The sequence below is a fragment of the Sphaerodactylus townsendi genome, linkage group LG03 (assembly GCF_021028975.2).
Source record: "Sphaerodactylus townsendi isolate TG3544 linkage group LG03, MPM_Stown_v2.3, whole genome shotgun sequence".
Lineage (NCBI taxonomy): Eukaryota > Metazoa > Chordata > Lepidosauria > Squamata > Sphaerodactylidae > Sphaerodactylus > Sphaerodactylus townsendi.
In genome coordinates, this window is record NC_059427.1 from 22,263,051 (window position 1) to 22,278,546 (window position 15,496).

General features: G+C 56.0%; 1 protein-coding gene across 1 annotated transcript in view; it reads left to right on the plus strand.

The window, feature by feature from the left end:
• Positions 1-15,496, plus strand: part of CPNE9 (copine family member 9) — a 94,645-nt gene that overhangs the window by 35,557 nt on the left and 43,592 nt on the right. The window contains exon 4 of the mRNA XM_048487304.1: positions 14,337-14,383. Coding sequence (XP_048343261.1) covers positions 14,337-14,383 — 47 coding nt within the window. The remainder of the gene's footprint in view (positions 1-14,336; positions 14,384-15,496) is intronic.

Below are 15,496 nucleotides of genomic sequence, written 5' to 3' on the forward strand. Positions count from 1 at the left end.
CCCCCCCCCCACCCCCCCCCCCCCCCACCCCCCCCCCCCCCCACCCCCCCCCCCCCCCACCCCCCCCCCCCCCCACCCCCCCCCCCCCCCACCCCCCCCCCCCCCCACCCCCCCCCCCCCCCACCCCCCCCCCCCCCCACCCCCCCCCCCCCCCACCCCCCCCCCCCCCCACCCCCCCCCCCCCCCACCCCCCCCCCCCCCCACCCCCCCCCCCCCCCACCCCCCCCCCCCCCCACCCCCCCCCCCCCCCACCCCCCCCCCCCCCCACCCCCCCCCCCCCCCACCCCCCCCCCCCCCCACCCCCCCCCCCCCCCACCCCCCCCCCCCCCCACCCCCCCCCCCCCCCACCCCCCCCCCCCCCCACCCCCCCCCCCCCCCACCCCCCCCCCCCCCCACCCCCCCCCCCCCCCACCCCCCCCCCCCCCCACCCCCCCCCCCCCCCACCCCCCCCCCCCCCCACCCCCCCCCCCCCCCACCCCCCCCCCCCCCCACCCCCCCCCCCCCCCACCCCCCCCCCCCCCCACCCCCCCCCCCCCCCACCCCCCCCCCCCCCCACCCCCCCCCCCCCCCACCCCCCCCCCCCCCCACCCCCCCCCCCCCCCACCCCCCCCCCCCCCCACCCCCCCCCCCCCCCACCCCCCCCCCCCCCCACCCCCCCCCCCCCCCACCCCCCCCCCCCCCCACCCCCCCCCCCCCCCACCCCCCCCCCCCCCCACCCCCCCCCCCCCCCACCCCCCCCCCCCCCCACCCCCCCCCCCCCCCACCCCCCCCCCCCCCCACCCCCCCCCCCCCCCACCCCCCCCCCCCCCCACCCCCCCCCCCCCCCACCCCCCCCCCCCCCCACCCCCCCCCCCCCCCACCCCCCCCCCCCCCCACCCCCCCCCCCCCCCACCCCCCCCCCCCCCCACCCCCCCCCCCCCCCACCCCCCCCCCCCCCCACCCCCCCCCCCCCCCACCCCCCCCCCCCCCCACCCCCCCCCCCCCCCACCCCCCCCCCCCCCCACCCCCCCCCCCCCCCACCCCCCCCCCCCCCCACCCCCCCCCCCCCCCACCCCCCCCCCCCCCCACCCCCCCCCCCCCCCACCCCCCCCCCCCCCCACCCCCCCCCCCCCCCACCCCCCCCCCCCCCCACCCCCCCCCCCCCCCACCCCCCCCCCCCCCCACCCCCCCCCCCCCCCACCCCCCCCCCCCCCCACCCCCCCCCCCCCCCACCCCCCCCCCCCCCCACCCCCCCCCCCCCCCACCCCCCCCCCCCCCCACCCCCCCCCCCCCCACCCCCCCCCAACCCCACCCCCACCCCCCCCCACCCCCCCCCCCCCCCACCCCACCCCCCCCCCCCCCCCCCACTCCACCCCCCACCACCCCCACCCCCCCCCCCCCCCCCCCCCCCACCCCCCCCCCCCCCCCCCCCCCACCCCCCCCCCCCCCCCCACCCCCCCCCCCCCCCCCCCCCCCCCCCCCACCACCAACGTTCTACTACGGCACTGCTGGAGTCGGCAGTGCACTACTACATCTCCCTCCTTTTTTTACATTTTACACAAAACAGGGGCCCGAAACGCTAAGAGGCTGATTTAAAGGGGCAGCTTGTCTCCCTCGCCGTTTGGTCAAGTTGATAAGCTGCTTGTGCAACATTAGAACTTGGTTGCGGGGTAAGGGAAATGCGAGGGGTTTCTTACACACGTTACAGGCAATATTAGACACGCATTGAAGCAGAAACAGAATCCGATAACGGGCACACAATTAAACCAATGCAGAGCTGGCCTGTAGCACTCCAACCATCCCCTCCCGGCAGCCAGCTCCAGAAGGCTGACCACCAATAAGGCAATAACATCATACTTCAGATTAGATACAACTTCTTACAGCTCACGATTTTCATGTGGATCAACTGGGAATTATCGCAGAAAGATTAAAACAACACACATATTATGTACATTCTCACAACCTTGGTGATGCAACAACAACAAATAATCAATAGCGACACGCGATTGTCTGGGGTAAACGCTTGACGGGGTCCACCTGCTGCTTTCGAGGAGGCCAGGGCATCCCAGAGCCCGGTGGAGGTAGAGTTGATGGACTTTGCAGGAGGGCACAGGCCAACCCGGCCAATAGTCTTAGCATTGTGGGAAGTAGTCCGGGGACTCCCCACTAGGGAAGTTCGCGAGGGAGGCAGAACTCCGCTTCGGAGAGGGCGACCGCGTCGCTCCGACAGGAGGGGCCGAAAGGCTTAAGAGCTGAGCGGCTTGTGGCGGCGTCCCGAACTCCCGAGGTGGAGCAGGGTGGGAACAATGGTGAGAGGCGACTGAGGCAGCAACAAGTTCCGGTAACAGAGGAGCCGGGCGGGGATGTAGTTAAAGCGTCCCTCTCCCCGCGGGTCAAGGCAACCCTGGGGAGCAGGATGTTTCCAGACACGGGGAGAATGTCCACTCATGTGTGTGCAGTTCCAACTGGCCGAGAACCCGGCGAATGGGCCCGGAGTGGGTTCCCCGTTCGACTTCGCCCGGTGATGTCCTGGCGCAGGTGTTGTTCGTGGTTAGCGACCGTCTTGGTGACAAGGGAAAGAGCGCCAGCCGGGAGGGTTTAGACGGCGGGTCCTGAGTCCGCGCTCATAGAATATCTGATGGATGAGGCATTCATGAAGGGGCGCAGCCCAGACTCAGCTAGGAAGTCTCAGGGTGCTTTACAGGCGGGGGGAGCGAGCAGGAGCTCAGCAGGCTCCCGACTCTCCTGGGAGTACTGGCCCAGGCAGAAAGATGAGACGTTGGCAGCAGCAGCAAACTGCTCCCAGATGTTGGTCTGGTGAAAGCACTTGCCAGGGGGGGTGGCCGGTCGCCATCGACAGGAGGAACGCTGGAAACAGGCAAAGGATGGTGGTCGCTGAGTTGGTGATGATTTACTGCAAAGAGAGCGGCACAGAGGTTCTCCGAGTGTCTCGGGGTGGTCTTGCTGGCGAAGCAGCGGTGGGGCCTGGCTGGTGGTCGCATGGCGGCGTCTCCCCAGGTCATTCGGGTCTTTGGGCGTTGGCGGCTGGCGTTCACTGCTGGGATCGCTGGGGCGGGATGCCTCTCTAGAGAGATGCACCATCTCCCGGGATGGGGTTGGTTTCCTCCTGGCACCATTCCATGGGTTGGCAGCCTGTCATGGCGAATCGGAGTCCACGGGAGCCTGTAGGAAGAGGGACTGAAACACACCCCCCTTTCCCAGGTTACGGGGGGGGGGGCGGGGTCCCTTGAGGCTCAGTTCTAGAGCGGATGGCGGGAGGTGGGATCAGGGTCAGATGTTTAGATTTAATATGGGAAGGAAAGAAGGCTTGTTTTGCAGCCTGTGAAGGTTGGCCTGGCCATGCAACCCTCCTGGGGGCAGCCTACACTCCTCTTTCTTTAGTTGTTGTTTGACAGGGAGGGCAGGAGGTAGAGGCGACCCTGGTGGGAATTGGCTTCAGAGGCGTCATCAGAGGTGCGTCAAGGCGAGGGGTCCAGGAAGCCTCGAGGGGGGAGGGAGCACGCGGGTCCTGGGGGGCTCGTGGGTATGCATGCTTAACCAGCAACACAAAGGGGGCTTTGGAAGCACCTTTTGGGGGATGGGTGCATCCGGCGAATGAAGCAATCAGGCAATTAGAGCCAAATTCCTCGCACACACACAAGGAGAAAGGAAGGGGTTTCTGCTTTGCAAAGGGAGTTGTACTTACACGTGACCTTGGTGGCTAATGCAGGAAGCTGGATGGTGCTAAAGATTTTTTACCCGAATTATCTTGAGGGAATTGCCGATCCGCCGGGGCCGCTCCTTAAGGCGGCTTAGGCCTGAGCGCCTGTGCCTTGCACAGCCGCCGAGGCATGGGCAAGCTCCACCCACCCAAATCATGGAGTGGATCTGTGTTTGCAGCAACCCCCCTTAAGCTGGGGCCCAGCCTGTCCTGACAGTGCTTTCTTGCGGTATCAGGGGCCAGGGCCCAGATTTTTAATCCAGGGAGGGCCAGTCAGCCAATGGTGGCCCTCCCACGCCTCTGCTGGTCGAAAAAACAGAAAGAAGAGGGAAGGGGAGAGGAAACAGTTTTCCTTCACGGAAGTTAGCAAGTGTAGTCTTTGGAAGGCCTACGATAGGGGATCCGTGATCTGTGGCCGGCCTTATATATGTAAACTTTCGCCGCATACCAATGTGGCAGTGTAGAGCTCAGACGGACGAAGGAAAAGGTTCTCAAGGAGAGGTTTGAAGAAAAGTTTTGAAGGTTCAGAAACTAAAGATGGAGGCTGGCTTGAAGCAGGTCCCATCGGTATCCTGAGAGACAACTGCCGCGAGCTGTGTCCCGTTTAAAGCCGAGATGCTGTGAATGAAGTGAAAGCCTTTCAAGGCATTAGCACACATAATCCAGAAGGAGAAAAATTTTAATTGAAGCACAGGGAGCATAGCTTAGAAGCAATGGGGAAAAATCCCCTATGAGGGGAAAACTTTTAGGGTCTCTTGAAAGGGGGCAAGACATACAGATACATAGGCATACAGAGCCACACATATAAAGTAGCAAGGAGGTTTACAACTCTGATTTGAGATCTTGCTCTCTCACTGAGGGTACTTGGCGATTTTGCTGCCACTGGGAGTTTGAGCTTAGGGCTTTGCACAGTGCGCAGGAGGCTATGAGATCTGGTTTGAACCTTCTTACAGCTGGAGAGGGGGCCAAGGGGGCTTCTTCTTCCACCCGAAGGACTTTGGCTTAAGGTGAGCCATTGTGTGAAGCATCTTCCCTTTTCCATGCACCTCATTGTCCTGTAGATTGGCTATGGGGCATTCTGAGGAGGGTTCAAAGCGTGAGTCCCTCTTCCGTCAGTATTTCTTTCTGTTGTAATTCAGTGACTGTGGACTCTGCAGAGATTTGAAATGCGTGCCATTCTGGGGCACTGGCGGAGCATGAGTGACTTTGGACAATTAAGAAGAGGGGGCCCTAGCAGAGCAGGAAGGATAGGCGTAGAGGGGCCCGAGCGAGCAACGAGACTTAGATTAAGCTGTGAACTTAGATTAGACTCAAAGTGGGAGCATAGAAGAGCCCAGGGGGGTGTTCCAGAGTGGAACTTGGCAGTTTCAGCGGGATGTTTTGGATGTGGATGGCTCCCCTGGTGCATGGGGTCCGATGACCCCTGGGATGATCGAACAACCCCTGTTCAGCCGGCGGAAGCTTTGGCAAGAACCCAACTAGCCTAATGGTCTCCGATGGGGATGGGATCACTATACTGAGCTGGGCAGCAGCGAAGATCTCATAGAGAGCTCGGGGGGAAGGGTTTGAGAGTCTTCCGGATCTTGGTTCCGGGCTGGGGAGATGTCACCGGGCCTCCCAGCCCCGAGGCATTGGGGCGCCCGGCCCTGGAGCTTTCCCTGAGGGTCTTAAGCCCTCTGAGGGGAGAGACCCTCCTCTCGTCGAGGGTTTAGCCAGGCCCCCCCCGCTTGAGGGCAGCCTACAATTCCTCGAGAGAAATGTCCTGGCTTGCCGCGGTGGTGAAACACTTTCGTCTCCGGGGGGCTGCCTCATGGCAGGCGTGAGAGGAAGCTGGCGACTAGGAAAGGCTGGCTTGATGGGGCTGAAAAGACCCGATATCCTGGCAAACTTTGAGCATGTCGGGGCCAGCTCGGGGAGTTCCTTCCTAGGCCTGTGATAAACTGCGAAGAGCACTCAGCGGGCGTTCTCCTTGGCAAAGCGGCAGGAGTTTGCCCTGGGCCTCCTGCGTTGTCAACCTGCACTCTTGAGGGCCTCCTGGAGCCTGTTCACAAACTTCGGCCACCAAGGGCTCTTGGGGCTTTTGCGGGATGGTGGAGAAAACTCTGGGTTGGCTAGGCCGGCATTGGGGACTTTGTCGTACAATGCCTTATAGGCGCACTCCAGGAAGGCGGAGCCGTAGGGAATTGGCCTCAGGCAGGAAGGACAATCTGATCGTTGGGGTTGAAAGCATGAAACCCGTAAAGAAACTGGCGGCCTGCGTGAAGAGCGCCGCCCGAGGCGCTGCCCTGCTAAGGCATTTGCTGGCGAACTTCGGCTTTCCCAGATCACAAATTGTGCAGGAGCTCAGGAGCATCTCACCCGGAGAGGTGGTCTTCCAGTGCGTCCAGGAACCATTAGGTGACTCCTCGCCAGAGCTGCTTGAGCATGCTTCTCACATAGGGAGCTGGTGACTCCCGTCCCGCTTAACCGCTTTCTGCGGAGCTTTCCGGTGAGGATATTATAGCTCAGGGGCGGTACCAGACAACCCGCCCGAACTATGCCATCCTCCCCACGGTATCTGTGAAGTGGACTGGGGCACAATGCAAGGAATATCGCGGCATGCGTCGCTTCCGTCAAGGGTTTCTTTCTTCTGCAGATGTCATTGGCTATCACGTTCTGCGAGAGTTTCAAAACCAGCGCCGATTCACCTATGGCGCTAGCGGAGAATGCAGTGGCTTGAGGAAAATGAAGATGAACTTAAAGCAAGGGGAGGCTGGCTGAGCCGTGGGAGAGTTTGAAATGGGTGAAGGAGCGAGGGAGGCAGAGAAGGAGGACGAGGCGTCGAGATTTAGTGGATAGAGAAAATTCGGGGTTGAAATTGAAGGTGAAAGATCGAGAAGGAGGTGGCCTACAGCAAGGGGAGCCGTGGGTCTGCAGGCTGATGGCAACAAAACATTGTCTCCGCGTCAGTAGCAGCGACATCGGTAGCGAGGCTCTGTCGCTTGAAGAGTGCGCCCGATGTTTTCCCAGTCGCCTTAAGATTCAATGTCCCCCCTCTGGGTACCATGAGACACTGAGCTTCCAATCTCCTCAACCAAATTTGCGCAGCTCCCTTCTGCTTCACTGAGGGACCCTGCCGCATTTCGTTAACGCTTTTTTTTCGAGTTAGATCCAGCGTGCTTGTCATAAGCCCCTGCTTTGCAAAGCTCCCATACTCACCGGTGTTCCGTCCGGACGAAGAGTGTCCATCTGGGGCCAGCGATGTCTCTGGATCGCGCCCGATCCAGAGGAACAGGCGATACGGCGAAACTTGGTGGTCCCCTGGATCGCGCCTTGATCCAGCCGGACCGGTATCGCTGGCCCTTCCCAGGCGGACGGTGAAGGCAGGGTGGAGGTTCGAGGATTCCCGGGTTTTACGGCACCAGCTTGTAGTCGACCCGCAGCCGGTCAGCGTAAAGAACGAGGCGAGACGCGGAGATAACATCTGGTGGAGATAAGCCAGCGGCAGGAGACCGAGGAGGAGTCCGATGTTCCCTAAGCGAGTCTCGTCTGCCGGTTCCTGGCACCTTTTATTGTTACTCTGCTCGAGTGTAGGAGGGAGGACTGGGGGGGAGTTCGGAGAGCGGGGAGGAGTCGAGGAAGATCATCATGTGATGCATGATCTCATCTGGCTACGTGCGGAGAGGAGCGTACGCGTCTGAGCCTAATCCTCACCTGGGGGCAAGACCATTGTCCCTGCGCCCGGTGATTGAGCCAGACAGTTCATGACCCGTGACTCATGGGGGGATGAGGAGTGGGGGTGCGATGCGACCGGCAAGGCCGCAGGTCCGTTGGCGTCCCAACGTTCTACTACGGCACTGCTGGGTCGGCGGTGCACTACTACATGCCGCTTCTCCAGCCTGCACTGCTTCAATAAAGTATGTGTGGGGGTGAAGGGACGCCACAGGGGGCAGGGGAGTAAGATGCCATGGGGGGTGATTTCCCCAGGCATGCGCCCGGTGCAATATGCACCCCTGTCCCCTGTTAGCTCCCCCTCTGTTGCCTAGTAAACATCATAATGTGATGTCACCCTCTGGGTCAGTAATGACCCAGTGGTAGCACAGGGGACTATCTTTACTGTAATGAACTGTTATTGGATTTGTGATGTTATTTACCTCCATTCTGTGCAAAACTTTAGCTGCTCATTTCCACACATTGAAGCCTCTCTGTTTCTCCATCCAGTTGGCAGTCCTGGGGTGCCTTTGCTGGCAGAAAACACAGCTGACTCGAGGCAACCCTTGATTTCAAGACAGGAGATGAACAGAGATAGTTGGCCTCTGCAGAGCAACCCTGGACTTCTTTGGGGGCCTCCCTTCCAAGTACTAACCAGGCCTGGCCCTACTTAGCTCCCAAAATCTGACTAGATCAGACTAGCTTCGGCAGCCCATGTCAACAGTGGCATAGGAGGTTAAGAGCTGGTGCACTCTAATCTGGAGAACCGGTTTTGATTCCCCTTCTCTGCCACTTGAGCTGTAGAGGCTTATCTAGTGAACCAGATTAGTTGGTGCACTCCAACACACGCCAGCTGGGTGACCTTGGGCTAGTCACACCTTCTCAGAGCTCTCTCAGCCCCACCTACCTCACAGGATGTTTGTTGTGAGGGGGGAAGGGCAAGGAGATTGTAAGTCCCTTTGAATCTCCTGCAGGTGAGAAAGGGGGATATAAATCCAAACTCCTCCTCCTCCTCCTCTTCTTCTCCTCCTCCTCCTTCCTCTTCCTCTTCTTCCTCTTCCTCTTCCTCTTCCTCCTCTTCTTCTTCTTCTTCTTCTTCTTCTTCTTCTTCTTCTTCTTCTTCTTCTTCTTCTTCTTCTTCTTCTTCTTCTTCTTCTTCTTCTTCTTCAATGCTTTGGTGATTTAAGAAGCCTTACAGGTTCATTGATTTGTGATCAGGGGTTACCGACGCTTTTGCTGCCTCTCACTTTATTCTCTTCTCCCTAATTGTTACACAAGTTGGTTTTTAACAATCTGATTGCCGTCGGTCCCAACGGCACATAACACGGAGCGCTTTGCGATTCCTGATGTGTCATTTGGCTGCGAAAAAGAAGTTAGCTCTTCTCCCTGTGCCGGTCCCTTGATCACAAACACCCCCTTGGGTTGCTTTAAAGCTCAGTGGGGGGGGGGCGAGGGGGAAGATAAGCACAGTTTGAACGCCTGTATTTCCTCCCTGTTGGGCATGAAAACTTCTCAGGGGACCATTTTAAAGAGCAAAATGCTACATGTGGAGATAGTAGAGTTAACATCCCTACTTTCTCCTTGTAGCTGCAGCTCTGATCCCTGTTGGCTCACCCGCTGCTTTTAGGGCCAGATGGCACATCTGGAGTTCCAGTCATGAAACATGGCTCGAAGACTGGCTCTCCTTGTGGTTTGTTCTGCGCACCTTGTTTTGACAGCAGAGGCTGACGAAGCTCAGAAATCTTCAAAGCAAGTATCAGTAACTGGGCTTTTCAGAGAAATATTGTCTCGGTCAGGGGTGTCCAACTCTGGTGCTTCAGATGTTCATGGACTACAATTCCCATCAGCCGAATTGGCCATGCCAGCAGGCCATGCCAGTTGGACACCCCTGGTCTAGGTTCTAGGTTGGCTCCAGGATTAAGCCCCAGTGAGGCAAACCCGCATGATAAAGGGTACCTGGAGATCGGTACGCCTTTAGCGCTGCAACTATTTTCACGTTTTTTGTGGAGGAAGCCCCATTTGAGCCAGTGAAGCTGAATTTGAGTAAACAAGAATAGCCGGGAGGGGCATCTCAACGATGAGACGGCAGGAAGCAAATATCAGTCATGAAGGATTTTTCATTAAGTGAGCTTCAGAATTGGCAGGTTGGCGTGGCACGTGCCCGCCTGCGGAGCCGTCTCCTTCTGCCCTGAACAGATTTCAACTCCCGGAGGCGGAGTTCAGGTATGAACACAATAGTGCCATCTTCCAGGGTCCCTCTGATGAATGGCCAAGAGGTACATGCAATGATAAGGAACTGCTGTCTTTGTGTTCATGGACTGAGACACAGAGAGCTTGAACGCCCCTCTTCAGTGGCTCCCGTCACTCTCAGATGGCTCATAATAGCTACTGAGAACCTGTCCAGGTGACAGCCGTTTTTTGCTCTTTACGAAGCCTTCAGATAACATGATAAAACCCCCATGTAGGGTTGGCTGCTAGAACTAAAGGCACACTGAGATTGTGGTGAAGTTAACAGCATCCAGGAATGCCCAAGAAGGAGAATGTAAAATTGCTGGGGGGGTGGGGGGAGGGGGGAATGACTTCCAGTTGTTAACTAGATCGAGAGGAAGGCGCTATTTGTTTGTTTATTTTCTGTACATTGATTTCCCGGCCATCACCAAAGTCCCTGGGCTGGGTACAACAATAAAATGCTATAAAACTACAATCATAAAACATCCCCATCCTCCACCCTAACCCATCCTCCTGAAAATACATAAGCATCCAACCCACTTCTTGTTAATTGTTTTGAATCAAAATGTGAAAACCAGTAACACCCAAATTCTGTGCTTCCGGCCAAGATGTCTTCATACTTCTCAGTGGCCTTGCCTTCCTCACCTGTTGGCTTCTAAACCCAATTCCGAGCAATGCTGCTTAACAATAAAGCAGTTCTCAGACAGTGAGGTGCTGTGTGGTTTCCGGGCTGCATGGCCATGTTCTAGCAGCATTCTCTCCTGGCGTTTCGCCTGCATCGGTGGCTGGCATCTTCAGAAAGCCTTCGACAGTACAGAGTTCTCAGACAGCTTGCCTTCCTTATCTTCATTTTCTCACAGTGCAATTCTAAGTATAGGTACTCAGGAGCAAATCCCGTTGAAGTCACTGAGCAAATCCCATTGTTCTCTAGTAAGTGTGCAGCCTTAGCCTGCAATCCCCTGCAGGCTTCCCTCGAAGTAACCCCATTGACTGAAGGAGGATTTACTTCTGATTGAAATTGCATAAGATTACACTGTCAGAAACCCTCTGTGATGAAAATCTAAACAGAGGCTGTTAACCAATGAATGATGTTTTTAATTGATTTGACTGAATAATATCTGCGCATTACTAATGTTTCCACATAGAATACTTTTTTGGGAGCTCTTAAAGTAGGTTTGCCAACTTGCAAGTAGGGGCTGGAATTCTCCAGGATTACAACTGATGTCCAGATGACATCATCTTTGTGCACTTATGCTTTTCTGATCCAAAGGTAACGTACCCTGGACCCGAAGAGACCACATGTGCTCAAAAGGCCAGAGATCATTGGCAGCATTGGAGGGCAGGCTCTATGGTATACCATAGAGTCTAGGAAAAACAGGAGTCCATTTTCAGGTACTGCCCCCAACTTTCCAGCCATTTCCCAGGCCAGAAGCCAGAGCTAACAACACTGCAGTGGCATAGGAGGTTAAGAACTGGTGTATCTAATCTGGAGGAACCGGGTTTGATTCCCAGCTCTGCCACCTGAGCTGTGGAGGCTTATCTGGGGAATTCAGATTAGCCTGTGCACTCCCACACACGCCAGCTGGGTGACCTTGGGCTAGTCACAGCTTCTCGGAGCTCTCTCAGCCCCACCTATCTCACAGGGTGTTTGTTGTGAGGGGGGAAGGGCAAGGAGATTGTAAGCCCCTTTGAGTCTCCTGCAGGAGAGAAAGGGGGAATATAAATCCAAACTCCTCCTCCTCCTCCTCCTCCTCCTCCTCCTCCTCCTCCTCCTCCTCCTCTTCTTCTTCTTCTTCTTCTTCTTCTTCTTCTTCTTCTTCTTCTTCTTCTTCTTCTTCTTCTTCTTCTTCTTCTTCTTATCTTCAAGAAAAGATTCCCTGGGTAAATAGGGTAAATTCCTTAGGGTAAATACAGAAGTATCATAAACAGAAATTGGAGGGTTTGCGGGGCTGGGTTCACCCTTGAAGAAATGCAAGTTCAGCTTCTTTTTTGTCTCCAGAAAATCTCTTTTTCAGGGGCGGTCTTAGATATTCTGGGCCCTGACCCAAAAGTCACAGCTTTATTGGGTCCAAGCCAGGGACAGCCCTCACCCCATGCAAGGCAGGCAGGAGCTGCCATTGAAACACACCTGCTCAAAACCTGAACACAGCAGGTGTGAAAGGCCATAACTGCCAGCAGGTGGTTTGAGCTCTGAACAGGCTGGTGTGGGCAGGCAGCAGGGTCTTGCTCTTTCTCTTCTTTACTCACTTTTGCTCCGGGGAGGATGGAGCATGGGTAGTTGGGGGGGCATCCAAGTAGAGGGCCCCTGTCAGAGGCGTAGCAAGGGGGAAATGCACCCAGTGCACCGGTGCGTCCCCCCAGAACGACCCCCCACACCCCGGAATGCCCCCCACACCCTCACCACACCCCCACAGGGGTGCCCGGTGTGTTGCCCCCCCTGTCCCCTTGGAGCTACGCCTCTGGCCCCTGTTGCCCATTGGCTAAGAGTGTCTTGGGTCTGTTTCCAGTACTCCTGTCCTGCGTGTCAAGGCAGCCTGTAGAACCAGCCTGAGGTCTGGGCAAATATAGGGGATCACCTCGGGTGCCAGATTCTGAGGGGCACCAAAATCAAGTGGGTCCCCCTTCTCCTGGCTTGAAGGAAAGGTTGGCATTAATTGGCTTCTACAGTCTCTGTTGACTCTGGTCTTCTGTGGCCACAGAAGAGCAAATCTATTTTTATTTTTATACTTTTGGTTTTGAATGCCCCGTAAGTAAAAAAGTCCATTCCAGATTTCTTGCCTTTCTTTTAATTGGATGGGAGGGCATTGAAAAACCTTGGCCTAGCCCTGCAGGCATGCTAATCCCCTCAGTACACACAATTGCTATTTCATCTGAAAAGGGCAAAGTGTATATTTTGCATCTTCAGTACATATGAACATTTACCTGTGAAACACCAGTTGTCAGGTAGCGAATACCAAAGTCATAAAAGCCCTTCGGGGGTGAGGCGGTCTACAAATATAATAAATTAATTAAAATAAATAAGTAAATAAATAAATATTAGTTTTTAACTTTGTCTTTTTTAAAAACCAGGAATGTTTTAAGATAATTGTACAACGGTTCTTAAAACAGAGGGCGATGTGGGGATGGTGATGTAGTCTTGACTATACAGGCGCCAGCCAACCAGTGCTGTGCCTAGCCAACTTCTCCAGCAGGCGTCTAGAGCTGAGGTGATGATAGTTTGACAGTCACGGAGAGGAAAGAGTACACTTGAACTGGAGGCAGCGAGGCGGCTTCGGGTCTGACCTCACTTCTTTATTAATGTCATCTGAGCATTACAATTTAATAAACCAAAGCCATCGCTCCTTGTTAGAAGGAAAGACCATCTTTAATATTTTCTTTTTCATTTCCTGTAATACGACAGAGACAAGATGGCTTTTAAGTGAACGTGTCCTTCAATCTCCACAGGTTCATATTTCGGTTTGAGCCGTAGAAGGCTGTTGTGGGGCTTGCAACCCTTATATAAACACTTTGCAGAAACATTGTGGCTTTTTTATGTTTTTGGCAAGAGGACTGAACAGCTGTGATAAGCAGAAATCTAGTAGGTGAAGCTTTTTCCTGGCAGGGACATAAAAGTGATAAGGAAAGTTCAGCCTCCTGATCGGAGCTCCTGACACAGCTCTTCGAGGCGTAGCTGGGGAGGGGGGAATTGTCAACTCCATTTTGCAGCTTTTGGGAGAAAAACACAGCAGGGGCTTAGAAACACTGCATGGACATATGTACCCCACGCCACCAAAGGTAGCTTTTCCCAAAGGAAAACAGCTGGGGAGATCCGGGGGCAGGGAACTGCTGAATCAGTGCCCAAGCGACAAACCCTCCCCTAAGGGTCCCGACACCCGTCCACAGGGGCCGCATCTTGTTGGGGAGGAAGAATGGCTGGTGCTGAAAGGATCGAGTGTCCCCTCCCCTCGACTGCTTTTCTCTTCCATCTCGCTTCATCCTGGAGCACCTGGAAGGAACGGTGTGGTCCAAGAGGAAGGGGGAAAGGCAGAGGTGGGATCCAGCAGATTCTCACAGGTTCCCGAGAGTAGGTTACTAATTGTTTATTTATTTATTTGTTTGTTTGTTCGTTCGTTAGTTAGATTTTTATACCGCCCCATCCCCAAGGGGCTCTGGGCGGTGTACAACATAAAATCTTGATACAATTATAGATATCATTTCTAAAACCTTTAAAAACAGCAATAAAATAATAGTAGACAAAGGCGTCCGCTAAAACCCCATTTTCAAAATCCTCCCTAAAAGGGAGAGACGGCGAGTCCCATGAGATGAAAGGGCCTGGATGTGAGAGGGGGTTACTAATTGGTGATTTTACCACGTGATGTTTGCCTTAGTTACGCCCCTCCTCCGCTCCTCAGCAGTAGCGCGCAGAACTTGAAGCAGTCTAGCAGGAGGTGCACCGGCGTGCGTGGCAGCCTGCGCCTGCGTGCATTCGTTTCCCGCCCAAGGACCGGCGCAGCGGTTGCATCCTTGCCACAGCCCCGCCCAGGAATGCCCCGCCCCCAGAATACCCGGACACCCCCCCGTCATGCCCCGCCCAGCCCCATTGGTGCTACGCCACAGTTTGAATCCCACCACCATGGGAACCTGTTACTAAAATTTTTGGATCCCACCACTGGGGAAAGGTTTTATGGGAAACGCACACCCGGCTCTGAACATCTTCTTTTGCCATTTATCCTTGCAGTTGTGATTCTCTACGTCCAAGGAAACGTGGACAAGGAATGGCGTGAAGTAAGTAGCTTCGCTTTTTTCCTCCCAGCGGGTCAGGTGGCGACTAAGGGGATGCAGAGTTCAAATTCCCACTCTGTCCTAGTAAGCTCACCTGGCGACCTTGAACTCTCAGCTTAATTTTACCTCACAGGGGTACCGGGAAGGGGGAAGGGGGGAGGGAGGGTAGTCATGTCTGCTGCCCTGACTGAGCTCTTTGGATGAAGGGGGAGGTTTTGAAAAACATCTATGTCAAGTTGAGCCAGGGAAGCTCCCTGGTTGTGTTCCCGTTGCCCGGCACGTTTCAGCAGGCCAGGACCTCACTGCTGAGTGGCCTCTCTGCCAAAATGGGCTGATGTTCCCACTAGCTTGTGTGTTTATCTCTCTTCCAGGAGCAGCAGTGGCGTAGGAGGTTAAGAGCTGGTGTATCTAATCTGGAGGAACTGGGTTTGATTCCCAGCTCTGCCGCCTGAGCTGTGGAGGCTTCTCTAGGGAATTCAGATTAGCCTGTACACTCCCACACACGCCAGCTGGGTGACCTTGGGCTAGTCACAGCTTCTCGGAGCTCTCTCAGTCCCACCTGCCTCACAGGGTGTTTGTTGTGAGGAGGGAAGGGCAAGGAGATTGTAAGCCCCTTTGAGTCTCCTGCAGGAGAGAAAGGGGGGATATAAATCCAAACTCCTCCTCCTCCTCCTCCTCCACCTCCTCCTCCTCCTCCTCCTCCTCCTCTTCTTCTTCTTCTTCTTCTTCTTCTTCTCCTCCTCCTCCTCCTCCTCCTCCTCCTCCTCCTCCTCCTCCTCCTCCTCCTTCTTCTTCTTCTTCTTCTTCTTCTTCTTCTGGGGAAGGGAGCTACCTTAGTGAAGACAACCCTCAGTGAAGCTACACATCCCACCCTTCAAAACGTCTATTTCCTCTAGGGAAAATGATCACTGTGATCTGCTGATTAGTTGTAAATCCAGGAGATTTTCAGACTGCACCTGGACATTGGCAGGTCTAACGTACACGGTTCTCTCCCCGCCCCCCCCCCCAGCCACCCTTTTATCATTGCAGTACCCTTCTGAGGTAACAGAAGGTGAACAATATTTTAACAACATGCCAGATAACAGCCCTTCTTCCACCATACGATTTCTTGAGTCA